Here is a 25,414-nt window from a genome sequence, read left to right on the forward strand (position 1 = left end):
TCAAATCAATACAGCCATTGTGGAAACAAGTATTGTGGTTCTTCAAAATAGTTAAAAATCGAATGTTATGTTATCCAGAAGTCCCACAACTGGGTTCATATCCGAAAAAAATACAATCCGAATATTGGAAAGACTTTTGCTTACTCATATTCCTTGTAGCATTATTTGACTGTCAAGCTACAGAGCATCCTCAGAGTTGCTAGGAAACAAAAACTGTCAGAGTTAATATGAGAAATACCCACATTCCACCAAGCTGAATTTTAAAAATACAATTCTTAAGCAACAGATAAGCTATCTTTCAAACACTTGATCAAATCGACTTTTATAGAATACTCAATAATTCAAAAGTCACATTTTTTTAGAGCGCACACAAAGTTTCATCAAGATAGAATTTACACCAGTCTAAATAATCTCTCCATAAGTGCCTTGGCTAAAATTCTAAATATGGTCTCCTACCATAAAATTATTAATTAAAATTAAAATAATATGTACATAAACAATTCACAAACAGTTGAAAATTACATGACTGAGCAACGTTCAAACTGAATAAATAAAAGTCTAAAGTACCATATATTATGTAAAATGCCAAATGTGAACCTAGAAAGTTATAATGTTGATCTCAGAATATGAGATCATTGAAAATTTGAAGTTATTCAATGTAGGAGTAAAGCTTCTACACTCAGTGGGGGTAATGTCATACCTAAAACAAACATCGAATATAATATACAAAATAATAAAGTAGAACTTTACAGTTGTTCAAACAACATATAATTTAGAAAGAATTTTTAAATAAAAAATAACAACAGAAAAGATATTGTAAAAAATATACTCAAAATACACAAATCAACTGATTGAATCTGTTAAAATATGATCCAACTATATACTACTGATAAAGAACTCACTCAAATATAATAATGTAAATATGATATGAACACACCATGGAAACTACTCAGCAACTAAGAAAAAAAACAAATTAGTGATAGATATGACAACTTGGATGGATCTCAAGGACTCTTCACTAAATCTTTTAATGTCTCAGTTGGTTTGCATATGACCATGAAGAGAAAATTGTGTGGTGGAAAGCAGATTCAAAGTTGCGAGGTGTTTGGATGCTGAGGAAGAAGGGGGTAGACATGGCCACATATGAGCAATGTAGTAAATCTTTGCACTGCTGGATGGCTTCTGTGTCTTGATTTCAATGGTAGTCATAAAAATTTTCAAGTGTGATACAATTACACAAATATATTGGTCAGTACACTGCAAAAATGTAGATTCTTGGTTTGCATATCTTAGTATAATTATGTTATATGTAACCATTAAAGGATAGAGGATACATGAAACACTATTTATACATGAAACACTGCTTATTCCATTTTCTATATTCTGTGATTCTATTATTTTAAATAAAGAAACTTATCAGGAAATAAAGTGTAAATACATGTAACACTATAGAAGATTATAAAAGCTGTCTCAAAGAGCACACATTTTTTAATTTCTAAGTCTAAGAACAGTCTGGAAGAATATGAAGTGTGTGAACAGAGAAAGCTAATTTGTGGTGACTAACATCAGGATAGTAGTTGTGTGTAGGTGGATAGTGGGTGGTTTTTACTAGCAAGGGGCACAAATGAACTTGGTGTGTCAAAACCTGTCAAGCAGCTTGTTTTAGATGTTGTCTGTTTTATAGCATGAAAATTACAGCCTGTAAAAGCTAGAGAGAACCAGACACAATATTCCAGAAATAATGTAATTGTTTTGAACCATTTTCTTTTGCATATGTTGACTGTCTTTTCCTCTACAGCAAGAATTCTTTGAAAGCCTCTATGTCCTGTATACTGTTGGCTACTCTATCTCTTTTGGCTCCTTGGCTGTGGCCATTCTAATCATTGGCTACTTCAGGTGAGTAGTTCCCAGTTAGTTTTCTCCTAGAAGGAATGTTCTAATGTCTTCATGTAAAAGACATCTAATACTTACAATCTGTGCTCTCTATCCTTTTTTTTATTGAAATTTATTTATTTTTTTTGAGATAGGGTCTGAGTGGCCTCAGATTCACTGTGTGGCTAATTGTCTTAACTGGGGTTTTTTTTTATGGCTGTGAAGAGACACCATGACCACAATAGCTTTTATAAAGGAAACATTTAATTGGGATGACTTGCTTATGCTTTCAGAGGTTCAGTCTGTTATCATGACAACAGGGAGTAGGCAGATGTGGTGCTGGAGCTGAGAGAGTGACATTTTCCAGGCAATAGGAAGTCAACTGAAAGTCACACTGAGGGAAGCATGAGCCAAAGGCATCCCAAAGCCCGCCCGGCCCCCACAGTGACACATTTCCTCCAACAAGACCACACCTCCTAATAGTACTGCTCCCTTTGGGGGCCATTTTCTTTCTAACCACCACACTAATAATGATCTATCTGATCTTGATCCTCTTGCCTCCACTTATACAGCACTGGGATTGCAGTCTAAATATTTTAGATGATTTATATGGTCATAGGGATTGACTTTAGTGTCATGAATGCTAGGCAGGCACTCAACCAACTGAGCTACAGCCCATTCCAATTCCTCTCTTTGGCTAATATAGGATTATTAATGAAACATTGTTAATTGTCTCTGGCAATTCATTTTTATGTTTTCTGAAATCTGAAGGCATCAAGTGTATGAAGTCTTAAGGCTCATAAATCTCTAGCTCAGTACATTTGTTTGCAGAGTGGTTGCTACTGTACACAATTTAACAAAAATTTTCATTCACGGTGGAGTATCCCATTTTCCCCAAATTATTTTGGTACTATTGGACAAAAGTATGTTCAAAATTATTTTATATCAGCACATAAAACTACTACATTTGTGACCAATAAAATTCTATATAATTTAAGTTGACACAAAATTGTGACCAACAAAATTGAACTGCAGCAGAGAAGAGCATGATGTATTACCATACACATGGTTGTGAGTTCAAGGAGTTGATGGAAGAAGTGGTAGATGGGCTATAAGTGCCCCAAGGGTGTACACAGTGATTTACACAATGCCAACCAGTGTGTAGTGGTTTTGTAGGATAGAAAATGGAGAAAGTCTCCTACTGAGACCTCAAGTGATACCTAAATATAGGATGTAAGAAAGAACAGACAGGGTAGGACTAATCGAACCCATGTTTGAGTCAAAATATCTTGTTACTTGAGAACTCAGTATTTTCTGACCTCTCAATTCATTTAGCGAATATGTAGCAGACTCTTACTGATGGGATACAAGTAAGAAAAGAGAAGAGAATAGAAGAGAAGAGAAAGAGAGAGAGAGATATAACATTGTATTGGCACTGTAGTATAACATAGCACAATAGTTGACAGCAAAAATTGGATCCCAACGATGGTAGAATATATTTGAAATGATTACTCATCAAGTTACATTTTAATTGTAGACAAAAGTTGTTTCTGTAAGAAACCTAATAATGACTTTTCACTTTTGAGTTTACCATGGTTTCCTTTAGGGGGGAAGTGTTTGGGTTTGGTGGGCATATTTTCTTCCTCTGTTCTAATTTTATCCAATCTGAATAATGAATATTTTTTTGCATAGACGATTGCACTGCACTAGGAACTTTATCCACCTGCACTTGTTTGTGTCCTTCATGCTGAGAGCTGTGAGCATCTTTGTCAAGGACAGAGTGGCCCAGGCTCACCTAGGAATAGAGGCACTGCAGTCTTTGGTGATGCAGGGTGACCTTCAGAACTTCATCAGAGGACCGGCTGTGGACAAATCTCAGTATGTACGTGCTCTCATTTTCTCTCACTATAGGATTTTTATAAATATGTTCTATTTCATATTCCACTAAACATTTATTAACTTGTATTGGGATCCACCCATCCATCCATCCATCCATCCATCCATCCATCCATCTATCATCTATCTATCTATCTATCTATCTATCTATCTATCTATCTATCATCTGTCTACCTACCTTCCTACCTGTCTGTCTATAAATAAAACTTTTCTCTCATATCTAGTTACTCATTCAAACTCATTTCTCAAGAAAATTCTGCAAAACGCATGATCGCAATGAAATTTGATGTATGGATCACAGTGGTTGTCACAGACAGTTTTAAAAGTAAAATATCATCAACCAAAACAGATGCTTGGAACATAAAAGGATATCATATTCAGTTCCCTTTGTACCCTTGAAGTCTGTCCCAACATAAAATCCCAAGGCATGTGACTTTTCTCTTAAACGCCCCAGTCTTAGAGTTTAGAGTCACATAGTAAGTAGTTCAGTAAATTTGATCATGGGAGATGATCAACTTAGGTTGGCACCTGGCACTTAACTAGAGTAGCCTGATTTTTCTCCACAGTCTCAGTGAATGGCCGTCTGTCTCTCTGAATCCCTTTGACCCTGTGGTTCTGTTGTGTGATCCTGGCCCGGCCTCTGACTTGTTTCCCTGGTGTTGTGGAGTAAATGTCAGAGAACCGGATGAAGCAGAGACTGTGAGGGCGTCTGGGGAGGGTGAGCTGAGCCCAGCTCAGATCAGCAGAGCCACGAGCCCTTCTGTCATTCTTCAGATGCGAAATGTTTACTCCTTTCAGTGATTTATTTTCCTGTAGTCACATGAAAAACCTGAAATGAAACAAATTTGTCACAGAAATATGACTAATAATAATATTTTTCTTCATTTTTTATCCTTCTGGTTTTTCCTGATGATCATACATTATTTTTACAAAAAGAAAGAATTATGAAATTTGATAACTAATAGAAAAAAAAAGATACTTTTATTTTAAAAACAGAATCAAGTATGAAGTTTGTAGAGACCTATGTTAAGACAACTAAATTCCGGTCTCTTCAACATTCTTAGCATTGTCATTGAATTAAGTCAGTTTTGATTATCAGAAGGTAAAACAAAGAATTATTTTTTTAGTGGTCTCAGGGTGGTGTTAAGCAAAATAAAATGTCCTAATTCAATGCAATTCTGGTCCGTTTGTAACAGGTCGGGTGTAAGATCGCCGTTGTGATGTTTGTTTACTTCTTGGCTACAAACTATTATTGGATCCTGGTGGAAGGGCTCTACCTACATAACCTAATCTTTGTGTCTTTCTTTTCGGACACCAAATACCTGTGGGGCTTCATCTTGATAGGCTGGGGTAAGTACTCGCGTTACCTTTCCTTTGGTTATGGAACTGAGTATGTTTTGTCTTGTTCGTCACCAGCGTTCCTTCAGCTAGTTCCCTAAACTGATCCTGCCCATTTTACTATATTACCTCCGTTTTGTTTAATTGTTCTGTTAATGAAATACATTTAACAAACTTCTGAAACTTAAACTGCGGTTAGTGTTCGTCGGCCAAATTCCCACTAGCACTCTGTGGAAGAAGCTAGAAAGAACACATTACTAACTGTACTGGTTCAAACCTTCCTGGCCCCTGCCTTGTGCTGTGTCTGCCCTGTCAGTGATTTCTTCCTAACAGTTTTGAAGTTTGAATTTATAAGATACAACACTGTGTCTCTGAATTGTGTTTATAGGTTAAATAATGAGAATGTCAGAAAAGCATCTATAGTACCGTTTGACTGCACTTAACACATAAAGTTATGAACTAATTATGAAGCCTTACCATTCTGGGAAGGTGATTATTCATATTATTTTCAGTAGAGTAAACTTAAAATCTTGATCTTTAGCTCACATTGCTCAGATTACTTACTAGTACCCGGCAATTGCTGGATCAGTCAGGAGATAAAGAAAAGGATGCCATGTGCTTGTTAAAATTTCAGGGAAAGGAAAGCCTGAAGGGGTTGAACACTTACAGAATGCTAAGTTGCTGCTTTAACATTTGAATTATGAGTGCTCAAAACTAAATTGGAAGACCTGTTTTCCTCTCCCAATGAAGCAGGCACATTTTCCTTTGCACATTTTGTCTTAAAATTATCACAGTGTCTGAAAACGTGAATAAGGAAAAGGGAACTTCTGGTTATCTCACCGAGGCCTTAGGATGACAAAACACCAGCTGGCTAGCGCTGCCATCATTTTGAGATGGTGTTTATGGGTAAAGCTTTGTCCATGAAGCCATCTTGCTTTTTTTCTTTTATGAGTTTCTACATCGATTGTGTGTGTTATGAATTAATTTTTCTCTAATTTCTTATGGCTTGATAACGAACAGGTTTAGGCCTCCTTACCAGCTCTTTGGGCTCTTGCCAGTCAATGCAGTTTGGCTTTGCCCAATTAAAGGCGGGAGTTGATCGCAGTGAAACCTGGGAGACTTGATTTCAGATCTTCTAATAACTGGAAAAAAAAAAAGGATAAAAGTGACTGGTTTCTAGTATATTTTCATGCAAGCGTAGGATTCTAACTTACTCTTATGACTTTTGTTAAATTTGCTCACACTGATTTCTGTCACTGGGATGATGCAATGGTAGATAATCCCGGTCCTTTGAGATCTGTTTCCTGAGGGAGGTGGAGAGCACACTAAAGCACATAGGAGCTCCACAGACAAGGATACGGAGCATCCTTTTCCCACCGTTAGGTCGATTGCCTTAGCACAGTTCCACATGACAGCAAACTCTATCCTCTGACTCTCTCTTTGCAACTCCAGTCTTTAAAGGATAACCTAGGGCAGGGGTTCTCAACCTTCCTTCTGCTGTGACCCTTTAATACAGTTCCTCATGTTGTGGTGACCCCCCAACCATAAAATTATTTTGTTACTGCTTCATAACTATAATTTTACTGCTGTTATGAGTCACAGTGTAAATATCTGATATGTATGGTAACTGATATGTCACCCTGTAAAAAAGTTTTTTGACCCACCAAAGGTGTCACAACCCACAGGTTGAGGAATGCTGTTCTAGGGCATATTTAATGAGAAGAATAGTAGTAGCTTTTTAAGACAAACTCCTGGATCCTAAAGTAAAACCTTCAGAAAGTACATATCTACATCTGGTTGATTAATAGATTGCTGTTCTTGTATCTCAACTTAGAGGCTAATTTCATTTTTACAGATCCATTCATCCAATGCTTACAGACATGACATCTGCTTTGCACGATGCTTTGTGGCAATAATTCACAGAGAATCCAATCGCATATTTTCTCTCAATGATGTTTTATCAACTTTCTTGTAGAGGGAACTTGGCTGCTTTCTTTGATCACTTATTTGAGCTTTAAACTCTCTGCAGCTAAGCAAGTACTCAGAACTCTGCTACCGATGTTGTAGTGATACACTATTTACACTGATTTTTAAAATAATTAAATTATTTCAATTATATTAATAATTAAATTTAATTATATCAATAATTTAATTTAATAATATCAACAATTTGATTTAATTATTAATATAATGATATAATATAAATAATAATTTAATAATATAGTTTAATTATGGTAATAATTAAATTATTAAATAATTTTAATTAATACATTGAAAGGAAAGGAAAGTTAGAATCTGAAGAGGAACCAACGTATATCAGACCATTTCTAGATTAAAGGCAAATATTAAAGCGACCGCTTTTATAAGATGCAACCACAGTTTGTAGAGAGGGGGCGGAGAGACTGCTCAACAGTTAAGAGCACAGATTATTCTTCCGGAGGACCTTAGGTAAATCCCTAGCACCGACTTCGGGTGGCTCCCCACAGCCTGTGGCTTCGGTTCACAGGGGTCCAATGCCTCTAGTCCACATACACGTGACACACACTTTCACACACACACAGCCCCACAATAAAAAGTGATGTAGAGAGGAATAAAGAAAGTAGTGAGCCTTTGTCTTCAACCCAGCACAGCCTGACGTTTTTCTGTTTGCCTCCGTTCTCCCTCAGATGACACTCTACTCTTCCATTCATTCTCTCATCTACACATCTTTCTGTAATTTAATTTTGTATTTAAAAGGTTTCGGTTTTAGGTTTTTTTTTTTTTTTTTTTTTTTTTCGAGACAGGGTTTCTCTGTGGTTTTTTTGGAGTCTGTCCTGGAAGTAGCTCTTGTAGACCAGGCTGGTCTCGAACTCACAGAGATCCACCTGCCTCTGCCTCCCAAGTGCTGGGATTAAAGGCGTGCGCCACCACTGCCCGGCTTTTTACTATTATATTTAACTTTTATATACTTCACCTTCAACTGTCAAAAGAGGTGCCAATGTCTGTTTGTTATTATATAATGTTCTTATCCTGGTCATTCAATCTGGCCATGGACCTATAGTCATCCCTTCAATGTAGAAAAAAATTCACATTATGTGTTTTTTGAAAATTAACAGCAAGTATAAATACTTCATTACCTGTATATAACGTATTCCACATATATATGTGACTTCAGTCTAAAAAATAGATTTTAATTGTTCATTTGATGATAAATTAAATATAGAAATATTTGTTAACATCCCTGTCCTTAGTTCATTTTAGGTTGCTATAACAAAGTAGCTGAAGTTAGATAATTTACAAAGAATAAATGGAAGCAAGCAAATAGTTGTAGAGGTTTGAGAGCATCAGCCTCTGGGTGGTGTGGCAGAGTGTTTGTTAAATAAGAGAGAGCAGTGCTGAGGGAGGAAGCAGAAAACTGAGCCAAGGATACAGGATGCTCTCTGTAATACCTGTATTCTGATTGGTCAATTCATTCCCACAAGTATAGTGGGAATGTTTGGAGTCAGGATTAGAAGCCAAAAGGACAAAGCCAGAGCCTTCCTGACTTTAAAACCTTCTGGCAGCTTCTCTTTGAGGTCCATTTTTTAGAATGCAAACAGTGAAATGTTTCTAAGCCCACAGCTTCTCCCAACTTCTCTCTATCCTTGCCTCGCTCCTTGGAAGCACGTGTTGTGTGTACCACCCTCTGCATGATTACGGCTTTGGGAACTTCAATCTCCCACAAATGTGCTTTTTTTCCCTCCATCCCTGCTGTGAAAACTTGACCAAACATCATTGACTTTAGATTTCCAGGGACAGTTGGCCCTTTATTTTATCACTCACTCCTCAAACTGATGAGATGGTGTTACGTGCCTTTTCTCAATCACAACAGTATTTTTTTGTGTGCCTGTTTTTCTTCTCATCTGCTAATATTATAGGCACATGAGAAAAAAATCTTCGATCTGAAAGTAAATATGGGTTCCAAATGTTTCTCTTGTTACAGGATTTCCAGCGGTGTTTGTTGTTGCTTGGGCGGTGGTCCGGGCCACTCTGGCAGACACCAGGTTAGTGGAAACCAAAACGGGGTGGAGGTGGGGATTTCTGTGGACTCAGGCTTTTACTTGGTTTCTGTTCCTGATGCTGTCGTCCTTTGGGGAAGTCGTATGAAATCCCCTATGTGCAATGGTAGACTCTAATGCATTGCCCAGTGGCTGTCTAGCTCCTAGGTCAGAGAACAGAAAGGCTCGCAGAGTAGATTCAGATGCTGAACTTTGTGATTTATGTAAACAAACTAGAAACCTATGATGACCAAAACATGTCTATATCCATCATTTTTAACATTCCAAGTCAACTTCTGAGTTTGCTTTTTCATGTTTGTGTGTGTGATGCCAGGGCTCGAACCCATGGCCTTGTACTTTCTAGGCATGCAGTCTAGCACTAAAACACACCCTCAGCCCTAAGTTGATCCTTTAAAAGCTTCTTGATTTTTTTCTGCATCTTGGCTATTTAGAAATATGCATACCAGACCGATTTTCCAAAGGTATTTGAAACACTATTGGAAATACAAAAGACATCTCATCTAGTCTTAAAATTCTATTTATTTAGGTTTGTTTTTGCTTTTCAAGACAGGGTTTCTCTGTGTAGCCCTGGCTGTCCCGGAACTCACTCTGTAGACCAGGCTGGCCTTGAACTCAGATCCACCTGCCTCTGCCTCGTGAGTGCCAGGATTAAAGGCATGCCCTACCACCAGCTGGCCTAGTCTTAAAATTCTATCAAGTGTTATTAGACAAAGAAGAACTAAGCTAATTGATAAAATTGCAAAGTCAGTACTTTCTGTTTCTTGGTTCTATTTACTTGCAAAACAGGCAACACTTTACAAGACACTGGCTGTGGTTAGTTTTAAATATTGACCAACTTGTAGCAACTTAAAAATCACTGGAGAAAAGAGCTCTTACTGGGGAATTGTCTAGATCAGGTTGGCCTGGGAGCACGTCGTCTGTGGGGATTATCTGAATTGATACGGGAGGACCCTGGTGACTGTGGGCAGCACAATTCCTTAGGCAGAGGTCCTGAACTACGTAAGATGGAAGAAAGCTAGCGGAGTAGCTAGCAAACAAGCAACAGCATGGGAGCATTTGTTTCTTTCTGATTATGGATGGGATGTGACTAGCTGACTGAGCTCCTGACTTGGTTTCCTCTCCCTAGAAATGTAAGCCAAATAAACCACTACCTCTGTAATTGCTTCTTGTAGGTTTTTTTTTTTATCACAGCAACAGAAACAAACCTACTTTGTTCTTGCTTTATTTAGAAGAGATAAAGGATGACAGTGAATGGGGGACCTGTTACTCCTTTGTTGTTTTTTAGCTTCACGATTCAGAAGCAAAGGTGGGTTGTGCAGTAGAAAACACAGAAAAAAGACGCACTCAAACATTTTAATATTTGCGTACTCTCCAGGGCCCAGTCCTTTTGGCCTCCTCTTTTTACTGAATATGGTGGCGAGGGGGGTAGAAGTAGGGAGGGGGAAGTAGGAACTGAGTTACGCACTATGGCAGGATGGTACAGGTTCCCAATGTTGATATATAACAGTATATATATATATATATATATATATATATATATATATATACTTTCTAGTTAAACATTTGAGCCTGAAACTACAATGTTCAGAACTTCATTTCTTAGAGTGTTAAAATCTATTTTAAAGCATCTGAACAGAGTTACTTCTTCAGCTGTGTATGATGTCGACCACTGAAAAATTAATTTAAAATATGGAGTTATAACACTTTCTTGAAAATGTCTGAAATCTCACTTTGCCTCTCATCAAAAGAGAAAATTTGAAACTTTGACAATCTAACCCATCGAAGTCAAGTTTTTGATGCATTTAGAGATAGCCGATTTTGACCTACTTCCAAATATAATGATTTTGTAGAGTTGGAATTGCATGATTGAATCCCATGTGTTCGGAGACATGATGCTAAAATGTCAGTGAGGCTGAGAAAAAAGCTTGAGAGGATATTATTAAATGATAAAAACTAAAATGAAAATGTATGGAATCCAAAAGCCTTGTCACTGGTACATCAAGACCTTGGTCGTAGATGAAGGCTTTTGAGAGTAGTGTGATCCATGTTGTGTACAACTTAGTAACACTCTTTTATCTTTCTTGTCTATTGAATAATGTGAAAGAAAGATGCTTGTACACAATGCTGGAAATGTTCAATTCAGTGTTCATTGTGCAAGTGTAACAATTCTGTGTCTTGGATTTCCATTCTATTACGATTCCAAGTTGTACAGACTTCAGTTAGGAGGGACCAGAATTAGTTTGATGTAGGGGTTTTGTTGTTCTCTATGCTACAGTCTTGCAACATATATGTATGACTGATATATTTTGGTACCAGTATGGAAATCTATATATGCAATTTTATATGGATATTCAAGAGAAAAATAAAATTGCATAGTAGCATATACATTACATTTTTATGAGATAAGTGTGTTAGTGTTTTGGTTCCATATATTGCTCCTGTGACAAAAGTCCAAGACAAAGGAACTTAAGCAGGATATATTTTGGTTCACAGCTTGTGGGCGTGGTCTATCATGGGTGAGACATCCTGAAGGCAGGGCATGAGGTGCCTGGTCCTTGTTTCTGTGGCCAGGGTACAGAGAAGAATGAAAATGGATGCTGTGCTAGCTGTCCTCTTTTGGTTCAGTTCAGAACTGTCACCCATTGAATGGTGCCACTCATATTTAGGGTGGGGCTTTAGAAATCAATCACCCACTGAGAAATGCACAGACAAGACCACAGGTTTTCTGTAGGTGATTGCAGATTATATCGTGCTGATAATCAGTATTAGTTATTAAGAGTTATGTGACTATGATGAAATACTCAAGACATTCAACTTAAAAATAGGAGGAAGTCTCTATTTGACTTGCAGAGGTTTGGACCCATGGCTGTTAGGCCTTCTTGTTGGGTTTATATAGGAGCTTTATGAAATCTGGGAATCAAAAGGAAAAGGGGGTGGAGGCTCTCAATTTCTCCCTCACAGGCCTTCTCCTAACAGTCCAGCTTCCTTCCATTCGACCCCACCTTGTAGAGGTCCTATCACCTTCCAGTAATGTCAGACGCTGGAACAAGGCCTTTGACATATGAGATTCTGGAGAGTAATTTAAAATCTAAAATACAGCAATAAGAAAGAGTATGATGCTTGTATTTGTTTAGAAAAGCTTAGGCACTGTCAGCACTTAATAAAATAAGTGAGAGAATGCAGGGAAGATCAGAGTCTCAGTATCTCTGTCTTCTCTACTTTATGGTTTTTAGTGACAATGTATGACTTGTGTATGAAAACTATACTCTAAAACACATAGTTGTAGATTTGAACTAAAAATATTTTATCTTATTGTTGAAAAACCATTTCACTATCTATAAGCTATTTATAAAGTAAAATTTCTTGATAATATTATTATCTATAATTTGAAAAATTAACATTTTTATTTTCAAAAATTATTTATATCATTTTCTATTGGTATAACCAACGCTGAATTTTGTCTGAGTAGAAAGAAATGGAAGCCTTTTATCTTCATGTCTATAAGTTTAAAACAGTTACTTTCAAGTAGAAGCAATTAAAAAAGAAACCTCTGTAATATTTAGTGTATGGCTTTTGCCAGTACAAACAAGATTAGATGAGCTTGATTTAAGTTTATTTTGGATTCAACTTATTCATATGAATAAACAAATATGTAATGACCACCTGCATTTTGTAGAGTCTGGGCACTTAGGATATCTCACCACACCCCTGCTGTCTCCCACACTGATCTCTGACCAAGAGTTACTTAAATTTCAGTTAGCAATTAGGAACTAATTGTAACAACTAGCTAAATTGCATGGTGTGTTTACTAACGCTACAAAAATAAATTTAAAGATAAAAATCACAAATCGTACATAGATATGAAATGAACACCTGTCGAAATGTTTATCTCCCTATTCAATGAGTGATTGGGAAGATGCTACATTTGCTCAAATGAGACCTGATTGAACCACTTTTACTCACAAAATTTAATACTGAAGATTTACAAATAAATGCAAAAACTAGTCAAGAGGACATTTATGAGTTATAGTCTATCACCAAAGCTGTTTTTATTTTTATGATAAGAACCATTTATGTTCAATTTTCTGTTGTATTTCTATAAATAATCAATAGAATACAAGAGATAAAAGAAAGAATCTGAGATTCTGAGGACACCATAGAGAAAATAAACGCACTGATCAAAGAAAACAGCAAAGCCAACAAATTCTCATCACAAACATTCAGGAAATATGGGACACAATAAAAAGACCAAATCTAAGAATAATAGGAATAGAAGAAGGAGAAGAGTCACAGCTCAAAGGCCCAGAAAATATTTTTAACAAAATTATGGAAGAAAACTTTCCCAACATAAAGAAAGATATTCCTTTGAATATTCAAGAAGCATACAGAACACCAAACAGACTGGATAAAAAAAAATCCCCTCGCCTTATAATAATCAAAACACAAAATATACAGGTTAAAGAAAGAATATTAAGAGCTGCAAAGGAAAAAGGGAAAGTAACTTATAAAGGTAAACTGATCAGACTTACACCTGACTTCTCTATGGAAACCATGAAAGCCAGAAGGTCCTGGATAGATGTACTGCAGAAACTAAGAGACCATGGATGCAAACCCAAACTACTATACCCAGCCAAGCTATTGTTCACTATCAATGGAGAAAACAAGACATTCCAGGATAAGAACAAATTTAAACAATACGTAGCCACAAATCCAGCCTTACAGAAAGTAATAGAAGGAAAATCATAACCCAAGGAATCCAACATTGCCAACACTGCCTACAATAACTCAGGCATCTAGCGACCCTTCACTAGCACAACTCAAAGAAGGGAGACACACAAACTCTACTACCAAAACCAATAAGAATAACTGGAGTAAACAACCACTGGTCATTAATATCACTTAATATTAATGGTCTCAATTCACCTATAAAAAGGGACAGGCTAAGAGATTGGATACGAAAACAAAATCCAACATTCTGCTGTTTGCAAGAAACACATCTCAACAACAAAGACAGGCATCTACTCAGAGTAAAGGGTTGGGAAAAGGTCTTTCAAGCAAATGGTCCTAAGAAAAAAGCAGGTGTGGCCATACTAATTTCTAACAAAACTGACTTCAAACTAAAATCAATCAGAAGAGATCGAGAGGGACACTTTATACTCATAACGGGAACAATTCATCAGGATGAAGTCTCAATCCTGAATATCTACACCCCTATTATAAAAGCACCCACTTATGTAAAAGAAATATTACTAGAACTCAAGGCAGACATCAAATCACACACAATAGTAGTAGGAGACTTCAACACACCTCTCTTTCCAATGGACAGGTCAATCAGACAGAAACCTAATAGAGAATTAAGAGAATTATTGGAGGTAATGAAGCAAATGGACTTAACAGACGTCTATAGAACACTCCACTCAAATAGGAAAGAATATACCTTCTTCTCTGCAGCTCATGGAACCTTCTCGAAAATTGACCACATACTTGGAAACAAAGGAAACCTCCACAGATACAAAAAAAATCAGTGTCCACCTGTGTCTTATCACATTACCACAGATTAAAGGTAGAAGGCAACAACAATGCTACCCCCAGAAAGCCGACAAACTCATGGAAACTGAACAGTCAACTACTGAACCACACCTGGGTCAAGGAAGAAATTAAGAAAGAAATTAAAGTCTTCCTTGAATTTAATGAAAATAAAGAGACAACATACTCAAACCTAAGGGACACGATGAAAGCAGTGATAAGAGGAAAGTTCATAGCACTAAGTGCCCACTTAAAGAAAACGGAGAATGCATACATTGGGGACTTAACAACACACCTGAAAGCTCTAGAAAAAAAAAGAAGCAGACGCACCCAGGAGGAGTAGAAGACTGGAAACAATCAAACTGAGGGCTGAAATCAACAAAATAGAAACACAGAAAACAGTCCAAAGAATCAATGAAACAAAAAGTTGGTTCTTGGAGAAAAGTCAACAAGATCGACAAACCCCTATCCAAACTAATTAAACGACAGAGAGAGAACATGCAAATAAATAAGATCAGAAATGAAAAGGGGGACATAACCACAGACACAGAGGAAATTCAGGGAATCATTAGATCTTAATACAAAAGCCTGTATGCCACAAAACTGGAAAATGCAAAATAAATGGACATTTTTTTTTAGATAAGTACCACATACCAAAGCTAAACCAAGACCAGGTGAACTATCTAAATAGACCTGTTAGTCATGAAGAATTAGAAACTGTTATCAAAAATCTCCCTTCCAAAAAAAGCCCAGGACCAGATGGTTTCAATGCGGAATTCTGTTGTATTTCTATAAATAATAAATTATGAAATAAAATTGCTCTAACATATGAGATAGTTTTTTTTTTGCCAAATGGTCTTGTACACTGTAAAGATTCATCACTCATATTGGTTTAATAAAATACTGATTGGCCAGTATCTAGGCAGGAAGTATAGATGGAGCAATCAGACTAGGAGAATTCTGGGAAGAGGATAGGTAGAGAATTAGTTACCATTCAGATGCAGAGGCAGCAAGATGAGAATGCCTTCCTGAAAAAAGGTATTAGTCATGTGGCTAAACATAGACAAGAATTATGGGTAAATTTAACTCATAATAATAAGCCTGAGCTAGTAGGCCAAACAATTTATAACTAATATAAGCTTCTCTATGTTTCCTTGGGAATGAATGGCTGCGGGACCAGGTAGGACAGAAACTTCTGTCTACACATTTTGATGCTGATAAAAACAAACTACCATTGTGCCACACTTAGGCAACTCCGTGTGTGTGTGTGTGTGTGTGTGTGTGTGGCTATAGAAACAAGGTCTTGACCTGATCACTATAGAAGTAACTCCCTGATATTATAACACTCATATATGGGCTCCTCATGGTATGGAGATCAGAACTCACAATGTGTTTTCAGTGGTCTGGACACTTTAGGATAAGAATTGAAAAAACGTGTTTCCCCAAAAGAAGAAACTGGGGCTAGAGTTGATTCTCATTCATTTATTTTTGCTAATTTTTTCATCAAACTTTCTTTTTCTTTTTCCCTTTCCCCCTCCCTCCTCCCTCCCTCCTTTCCCTTCATTCCTTTCTTCTTTTCTTTTACATCTCAGGTGTTGGGAACTTAGTGCTGGAGACCGGTGGATTTACCAGGCTCCAATCTTAGCTGCTATTGGGGTAAGTTTAAAAGCCTATGTAGCCTCAATAAATAATAAACAAACAAAATTGCTACAGAAACTCTGGGTAAGCCTTCGTGGTGCTTTACAGTACAGTGGGATTTAGGAACTTTCACACGCGTCCTGAGAGCTGGGAGGCTGCAGCTGCGAGTCAGCCCCTGTTTGTGGCTGACACCAAGACTGTTGCAGACAGTGCTTGACATTCTTTGGGTCAGGGCACCCAGGTGGCCCTGTGGGCAGTTCTGAGGCTCCATCACACATGTGAGTGTTTATATGTGCAGGAATTTATGGCCCTAAATTACGGCCCCGCTCATCAACTGCACCTGGAGTTAATGTTCTCCATACCTGTTAGTGAACGGAGGTGGTGAGGAGGGAAAGTTAGAATAACGACAGAGCAGAGGAGTTTGGGGGGAGAAGAGTGGTGGTGAGAACCTCTCTAGAGCACTGCCTGACTCTTCTCTTGGTCTTGCTTGCTCCATGCACGTGGGTCGGGTCCCCATAAATAGATGCCTTGCAAGACCCTGTCTACTGGGCAGCAGAGTGAAACGCTAGAGCTGGAGGGTCCTGCGTGAGCCCTGTGTGTCTAAGTGTTTCGTCCGTGCATTGCATCTGGGGAGCGGAGGGAAACAAAATTACACAGCTGGGCCAACAAGACTCTGCAAAATGCTTACTCTTCACTTTTCCAGATGTCTCCACGGCATCAGCTTCTCTGTGGTTTGATGAAGAAATTATGCTAGCTTATCTTCACTTGATTCTTGCATGTAATATGTAATACAAGATGATGCGTTTCCTAAAAACACAACAGCTAGATAGATGTCAACACATTAGAAACTAATTCATAAGCCCAGTTACGACTTTTGCCTTTCTTTGTTCATGTTTCTTCTCTCTTTGTTCCTCCCCCCTCAATTTCCTGCCTTTCTGCCCCCTCTGCCCCTTTCCTTACAACCATCACCCACTTTCCCAGCCTCAACCATACTGGGTCCAGACAGGCTGTGGTTAATAAGTCGAGGCTCATCTAGACAGCCAGTAGGAGTTGATGTTGCTTATCAGGAAACTGGTAAAATAACAATAGTGCAGGTCAGAGAGAACCTCCCCCAAGCCTGTGGATGTGATGCTCAGAGAGGGAAACGGAACGGTGCAGGGATAAGTTTAGGACGGCTGTTTGTACCTTGCCATTGTTTTGTCAAACTAGCCTGTGTGTCTCAGAAGTTCGAAAACTGTGTCTGGAATGCAGGAATAAGTGACTTTAACAAATTGTTGCTTTTTTAAAAAGTAAACAGACTGCTACCCTGCCAATCTAGTGACAAGCCAGAGACGCAGAGTGTCTCTGAGACAGCGTTCATGAGCCTGAAGGGAGCAGTGGACTCCACAAAGGGTCTGCTGTTCTCTGCTGTTCTCTGCTGGTTTCTCCTTTCCACTTCTCTGCTCTTCTTTGCTGCCACCCCTTTCCCATATTTTCAGTTTCTCCTCGGAGTGTTTGCTCCTTCATGTCTTTCTGTTGTCTTTTTTTAGGGGCAGCAATGTATATCTTACTGCTCTTGTGTTTTGTTAATGTTCTAAATGGATGTGTTTTGTACAGCAGCAGTTTGAGTTTTCATTTGATAAAAAGAAGGAGATTCTAAGTCCACGAGCTCTTTGCAGGATTGTTAGAATTGAAGTAAAGCAGTAAGCAATTGGTCATATTTCACCAAAGTGGTTTTTTTTTTAACCCAAAGTGTTGTCTGTCTATTGGTTGAAGTTGCTAGCTTCTACACGAATGAAGAGTTTGTTTGCTGAGCTTTCTAAGCTGAAATGGGAACTTAGAATTAGGGAACTACGTGGAGGACATTTTCTTCTTCAACTAAAATCACAAACTCTTTCTCTCTGTCTCTGTCTGTCTCTCTCTCTGTATGTGTGTATGCTTGTGTGTATTCACTTGTGTGTGGGAGAGGTACTCATGTATGTGTATGGACGTCAGAGGTTGGTGTCTGGTGTCTCTTTACCAGTTCCCACCACATTTGTTTAGGGGCAGGCTCTGTTGTTGAACCTGGAACATGTTGCTGATTCACCTAGCTTGATCGACAAGCAAGGTCCAGGGTCTCACGTGTTGCTGCTCACCACGTATTGAGACGCCTGGCTTTTTCTCTGTAAATGACAGGGGGTTAACTCTTTCAGGGCAAGGACTTTACTCAACAAGCCACCGTCCAGTCCAAGACTCCTTGATTACTATGACCAATATGATAAAGTTATTTTCGTCAGTTTTATAAATCATTGAAGACATTAGATAGCAACTTTCTACTCAGTGAGAATTGCCTTTGGGGTTTATCCAAGGATTTATTTATTACAATTCAAGGATAAAAGAAGTGTTCAAATCTTTATGATTTATTAGGCTGTGAATGTATCAGAAAGTTCTCATCAGATGCCAGAAATTATACTGGAAATCAATATCTCTCTTATTTCTATCAATAACTTGGGGAAAGCTGGATTATAAGGGAGAAAATTTATAAAGGCAAGTAGAAGTCTAAGGGAGAGAAAAGCCAGAGCTACAAAGAGAAACCCTAAAGTAGCATTTATAATAAAGTGAGGAATTATCCTGAGAGTCAAGAGATTAAGTCATAACAGACAACCCCTTGAGGAAGTGCCCGCCTGGATCGCCACACTGGCTGTGAAGTTACTGGTGGAGATGACAGAGAGGAGTCCCGAAAGCACAGTCGAGAGTAAGAAGATACACAGCAAACCCCCTTCAATGTATGTTAGAACCTAGATTCTCCAAGAAGGGATTATTTCCCTTCAATTCTGAAGACCATTACTTTATAAGTAAAACTGGCAGTTAGAAAATGAAAGGTGATTTCATATCTATTTCAAAATGATGTAGAGATTAATAATAGAAAACCGCAAGTGGCTGCCAGTTTGTTTCCTGGCAGCCCAGACCCGGAATAATCACACAGAAACTGTATTAATTGCAACACTGCTTGGCCAGTGACTCTAGTGTATTCCTAGCTAGCTCTTACATCTTGAATTAGCCCATTTCTATTATTTTGTATCTTACCACGAGGTTACTGGTAAGGTTCTTGGCGTCTGTCTCCTTTGGTGGCAACATGACTTCTTCCTGACTCCATCTTCTTTCCTCTTCTCTCTGCTTGGAATTTCCACCTGGCTCTATTCGGCTAAGCCACTGCCAGAACAGCTTTATTCATTAACCAATAAAAGCAACACTATAGAGAAGGACTTTCCACACCACACAAGCAAGAAAATTAGTGATTGATGGGGTGGCTTCATTCATTTGTGAAGATTGGTAATGGTCTGGGGAGAAATGCATTGGTTCTGACTTCATGTTCTGTGTGCGGGCATCAGGAACCAAGGATGAGGGATATTGGGGAGGAAGCTTGAGGTATTTATGTCTCATAAGAAATTAAGACAGAATCCTGCAAGTGGTGAGACCCAAGGTTCTCACACTGGAGAGCCTTGGAATCGGAGCTCTCATTCACAGAGTCCCTTGGAACGTGAAGGAGATTGGCAGTGAGTTAGGTGCTGAGGGCGGGTAGGCTCAGGGGTCATGGTCATACTGGAGGTTGGGGAGGACCTGCCAGGAGTTCCAGATTCTTGTGTTCTGGAACGAACAACTGGGCAAAGACTGGTGTTCCCACAGAGTGATAAAGGGTAAGGCTGGTTTCTAGACCACAATAGTGTTAATGCTTGTGCATGTCCTTGAGACACAGAAGGCCTCTCAGCAACTCTTTTTGGCTCCTGACCCCATTGTCTGACAAAGACACTTTGAGGGGATCCTCCTACTGTGCAGAGCTTTCTGCTGGTAGACTCTTCTTTCTTCTCATACGCTTGAAGGCTGGCACACTTTTGCTTTGATAATGTAAAAAAAGACCATGAAAGTGTATACCCCAAATGAAAAATTGCCTTACAGTTATATATATTATAATCTCAACAAGTAAGCAAACAAACAGAAATATTTTTTTTTGGTATGAATGCTTTCTGATAGTAGAAAGCTGTGTTATGTCTTCAAAGCACAGGTACCCAGATTCTGAAAAAGTGAGTAAGCCTTTATTTTGTAACTTTTCTGATGTGGCATTTCATGATTCATTACTCAGTGGTTTAATGAAGGAAATACATAAAACAATATTCCTATTTTTACTTTCACTTTCTTGCTTCTCAGGTGAGATCCCATTTTTGAAATCAGTAAATATTTGATATGTACTCACTCATAGGTGGTTTTTAAACATAAAGCAAAGAAAACCAGCCTATAAACCACAATCCCAGAGAACTATAGACAACAATGGGGACACTAACAGAGACTTACATAGATCTAATCTACATGGGAAGTAGAAAAAGACAAGATCTCCTGAGTGAATTGGGTGAATGGGGACCTTGGGGGAGGATTGAAGAGGGGAGAGGAGAGTCAGGGAGGGGAGCAGAAAAAAATGTAGAGCTCAATAAAAATCAATAAAAAAAAGAGAAACTGGCTTCCTAGTTACTTCCCGTGGCAATCAGTCAACACCCATGTGTGGAAGCCCTAGGTATCTTCTCACCAAGTTTGTGTGAAGGTGTGAAGAGATGGGGAGCATTGGCACCATAGTGATGGCTTGTCGGTATAGCTATAATTGTTCCTTTGTCAAGCTATAGGTTGTTTTGAGACAGGATGTTGCTATGTAGCCAAGGCTGGTTTAGAACTTCTGATCCTTCTGCCTCTATGTTCTGAGTGCTGCATTTAAAGATACATACCATCAGACTTGATCTATATTGTCTATTTTTTTTCTGTACCTGAACATGGTATGAATCCCCAGGGAGGTTGGCCTTGTCTTGGGTCATAGAGAGTAGACTCTGGGGCTAGACTGCCTTTGTTAGGATTCTTTCCATTCAGGTTTTACTTTGTTGTCTGTGGTTTGGGTGATAAATTTAAAATATCTATTTCCAAGACCAATATAATGAAGCATCTCTCCCCTGTTTCCTTCTCAGTTTTACAATTAAAGTTCTTACGTTTAAGCCTTTAGTATACTTTGAGATGAGGGTCCAGTTTCATTCTTTTGCATATGGATAGCTGGATTCTTTAACACCATTTATTGAAGAAATTCTCTTTTACATATTGTGTATTCCTCATGTTTTTTTTTCTTGAAAACTATTTGACCATAGATACATGGGTTTACTTGTGAGACCTGTAATTCTAGTAGGCCACATGTATTTTTCTTTGATACTGCCATACTGTTTTGATTATTGTGATTTTGTAAAATAGTTGGGAGTCAAAGTAGTATGCTTTCAGTTTTGGTCATACTCGTGATTATGTCACTTTAGTTACTCTTGAATTAATTTTAGGATTTTCTCTTTTATGACTTCTGTGAAGAATGTATTTGGAATTTTGATATGAATTGCATTGAATATGGGGATCTCTGTTGGTAGTATGGGCCTTTCAACAAGCCAGTTTCTCCAACCTATTCACATGGGATATTTTCTCATTCATCGTGTCTTCTTTAATTCCCTTCCATAGTATTTATAACTTCCAGTTTACAAATCTTTTCCTTGGTTGAGTCCCCACTAGCTTATTCTTTTTATTATTATTATGAATCAGATTGCTTTCTTATTTTCTTTTCACGTAGTTTAGTGTTTGTGCTGTTTGTCAAGGTTTTAGCAGGTTTGGGCCCTACACTGGAAAATAAGTGCTCAGTCTGCATCTCTCCACAGAGTCCCTGTCTTCATGGGTTTTACATCAGTTGGTTACCCTGTAGCTTTGCTCTCTGATTATTTTGTTGTTTTAAGCTTTTTCTTTTCTTTTCTTTCATCCTTTCTTCCTTCCTTTCTGTTTTGATTACCAAGTACTGTTTTTGTTGTGATGATAAAAATGAGGTTTTGCTATGGAGGAAATCTCTCTCTCTGTTCTTTGTGTGTGTGTGTGTGTGTGTGTGTGTGTGTGTCTATCTCATAACAGGCCTTGAATTGGCTAGGTAACCACGGGCAACTCTGAACTCCCAGTTCTCCTGCCTCCATCTTCCAAGTACTGGGATTATAGGTGAAGCACCACACCTGGTTAAGGAGGCACAGTGAAAAACCAGAACTTTTTCTTGTTGCTGAAATGCTGCCTACAATTTCAGGAAGAAAACACTTTTTTTTTTTTTGGTTTTTCGAGACAGGGTTTCTCTGTGGCTTTGGAGCCTGTCCTGGCTAGCTCTTGTAGACCAGGCTGGTCTCGAACTCACAGAGATCCACCTGCCTCTGCCTCCCAAGTGCTGGGATTAAAGGCGTGCGCCACCGTCGCCCGGCTAGGAAGAAAACACTTTTAATATTAAATCATGAAACTAGAATGCCCTGTACATGGTGGGTCATTTGCTAAGAAACTGCAATGGCATAGAAATTTCATTGTTTTTTGTGGCTAACAAAATCAAGCTGTTGCATAGGTACTTTCAGGATGAACAACAGCTGATTCTCACCTAGGAGGGCTCATCAACACCATTAGGCACACATGAATCCTCCTAAACTTGGCATGGTTACCTGTGTTTGTTAACTACCTTTATGCAGAAGGAAAGTAAACTCAACACTTTGTGGCAGAAGGTGGCTTTGAACGTTGAAGATGCCTACCTGTAGACGTTAGGATCTTTCTCTCCCCAAGAAAACCAGGTGATGCTTGTATGTAAAGAACTTGGTTCTAAAACCTTGATTCCAAGGTTTTAAGAAAGACATCCTTAGGTCTTCAATATGATATATTTTGGAGCTATGAGAAAGTGCTTAGAAATATGAGGAAAAGGAAGGAGGGAAAAATCTCCTCCCCCATCTTCGCCCGGGACAAGTTTTAATATGTATTTGTTTGTATCCTAACTCCGTAGCAGAAGTCCATCGGTTACTTTGAATGTAAAAGTGCCTTGCAGTGACTTTTAGGAAAACTCTCTTACGGTTTAGTCCTGGGATTCCAGACCTTTGGGGATTTTCATGCCAGGCATCCCATATCCCCTAACAGTATAAAAGGAAGAGTGAGCCGAGAGCTCCCTTGTAGAGTCCAGAGAGTGGTCCTTCTTTCTGAGTGTTTCTGTGCTCTGAAAGCAGAAAGGATGAAGATGGTGACAGCGAATATGACACGGTGCTCACCATGGGCTGGGTACCAGGTGCAATAACTAACAGCGGACCAAGCATGGGCTGGGTATAGGCACAATAACAGTGGACCAAGCCGCTTCTCTGCCAATTAAGGAGCGCTGAGAGTGTAACGTCAGGATATACATTATTACCTAGTGGACTCCAGGCATCTTTAACAGAAACCAAGATCCTTGGGTATGCATCGAGAACTCTCCTGCTCATGCATACCCCTTACATGCCGTTTACCTGAACTTGAACTTGACCACCTCTGCTGATGCTGGCTTGTTCCTCATACCTTTCTGAGCCTTTGTGTTTCTCTTGCCTCCATGGAATGTCCTAGCTTCAATTAGGCCTTTTGGATGGCCCTAAATCTCAAAAAAAAAAAAAAAAAAAAGAAAGAAAAGAAAAAAAAATGGAAGCGTTCTCATTGTCTGTAGACTGTCAGCTTGCAGCATGGTGTATGTGAATTGTTTCTTAAACATCTACATTCTTAATGCTTCTTGAGTGTTTCCTGGAACACAGTGGCCACTGGATCAATGACCAACCACCTGTACAAAGTAGGTGTCCTTGGATAGAAGAGAGGCAGAATAAAGAAAAGCACACACGAGTGTAGAAATTCCAAGTCTTTCTCACCAGATCTTTTTCTGTTCAGGGATGGAAACCTCAGCCCTGCAGACAGAGGTCATACAGCAGTGTGACAGAAAGAGCCCAGCCTGCATTTTGCCCTGTTTATTTCACCTCACTCAGAACATGCCAAATTCTGTCTCGAACAATTCTTGTCAAAAACAATTTTTCCATTTTAATGGGTATATTTATACTTTAAAAATATATTTCCTTTACAATATCAGGTTTGTTTTCTTTCTGGTCTTTTGTCCAAGTGGGCCATGACATCATGCAAACAGACCTGCTTGCTGTGTGCAATCACAAGAAACGTAGCACAGAATCTTCAAACCAAACTGGGTCCCAGTCCAACTCTGGATTTGGCTGTTGTAACAATGTGGCTTCTCTTAATGGGATGTTTCTATTTCTGAGAATTGAGCCAGGTAGAATGGAGTCAGAATCTTTCAGTGACATATGGAGCAAACTATGCTCAAGGAAATAAAGCAGTTCTGGGCAGTCAGAAGTGTGTAAGAGAACCCGGGTTTCCAGATGAATGCTGACTTCAGCACAAACGTTGAAGCATCAGATTGATTTTGGAAGGGTGGGACTGATAGCCGAGCATTTTCCTGTTATGTTTTGTTTTCCCAAGTTGAAAACTGTAAGAGAGTCTGCCAGTCATTAGAAAATAATGCTTTGCTATGAAAACAAGCATCCCAAATGAACCAGTTGGTTATTAAGACCACTGTCTTTATGTTGATGAGTATGGCCTTTAAATTCTCCTACATATCACCAAAATACAAGAGGAATATGTTCTAATTAACAATAGATAAAACAGGCTTGGCAATGGTTCTTGCCCGCAATCCTACTAGTCTCCAGTCTGAAGCAGGAGGAGCAAAGTTCAAAGTCATTCTCACTAATCTACAAGGAGAATTCAAGACCAGTTTGGGATACCGGAGAGTCTGTCTCAAAAATTAAAAACCAGGACATATGCTTAGATGCTGGGGCTTCCAGAGCCTCACTGAAAAGAGCAGGGATGCCTGGTGGAAGAGCAAGGGATGTAGCAGGCAGAGCCAGTCAGGCCTGGAAAGAGCAGTGACTACCCCATGGGTAGATTCAATCCATCCACAACTGATTCAAGTGCTCAATAAACTGGGACTCACTGAGATGCTAGAACCCAAGTTTAAGGCCTGCATCAGTGGAAAAGGATTAAAACAATAGCTGGAAAAGTATATTTTAAGAGATTGAGCCAACTGTGAAGGGGTCCTTTGAGATGGCTTTGAGGATGCTCCTGGTGGGGCAGAGAGGGCTTGGGTATCACTAGAAATCTGAGCAATAGTGGAGAGCGTGCCAAACTGGCCTTGCCCTGTAGTCACATTGATGATATCTTAAATGTCACCATAGAACCTTTATCCAGAAACTAATAGAAGCAGAGGCAGACACCCA

At 38.7% G+C, this 25,414-nt stretch overlaps 1 protein-coding gene across 1 annotated transcript in view; it reads left to right on the forward strand.

Moving 5' to 3' along the window:
- Positions 1–25,414, forward strand: part of Pth2r (parathyroid hormone 2 receptor) — a 79,269-nt gene that overhangs the window by 30,815 nt on the left and 23,040 nt on the right. The window contains exons 5-9 of the mRNA XM_041631909.1: positions 1,799–1,896; positions 3,565–3,754; positions 4,965–5,118; positions 9,068–9,128; positions 16,262–16,325. Coding sequence (XP_041487843.1) covers positions 1,799–1,896; positions 3,565–3,754; positions 4,965–5,118; positions 9,068–9,128; positions 16,262–16,325 — 567 coding nt within the window. The remainder of the gene's footprint in view (positions 1–1,798; positions 1,897–3,564; positions 3,755–4,964; positions 5,119–9,067; positions 9,129–16,261; positions 16,326–25,414) is intronic.

Source organism: Microtus oregoni, unplaced genomic scaffold, assembly GCF_018167655.1.
Source record: "Microtus oregoni isolate MIOR12 unplaced genomic scaffold, Mior012 000038F_ref0000394, whole genome shotgun sequence".
In the NCBI taxonomy this organism is placed as follows: Eukaryota; Metazoa; Chordata; class Mammalia; order Rodentia; family Cricetidae; genus Microtus; species Microtus oregoni.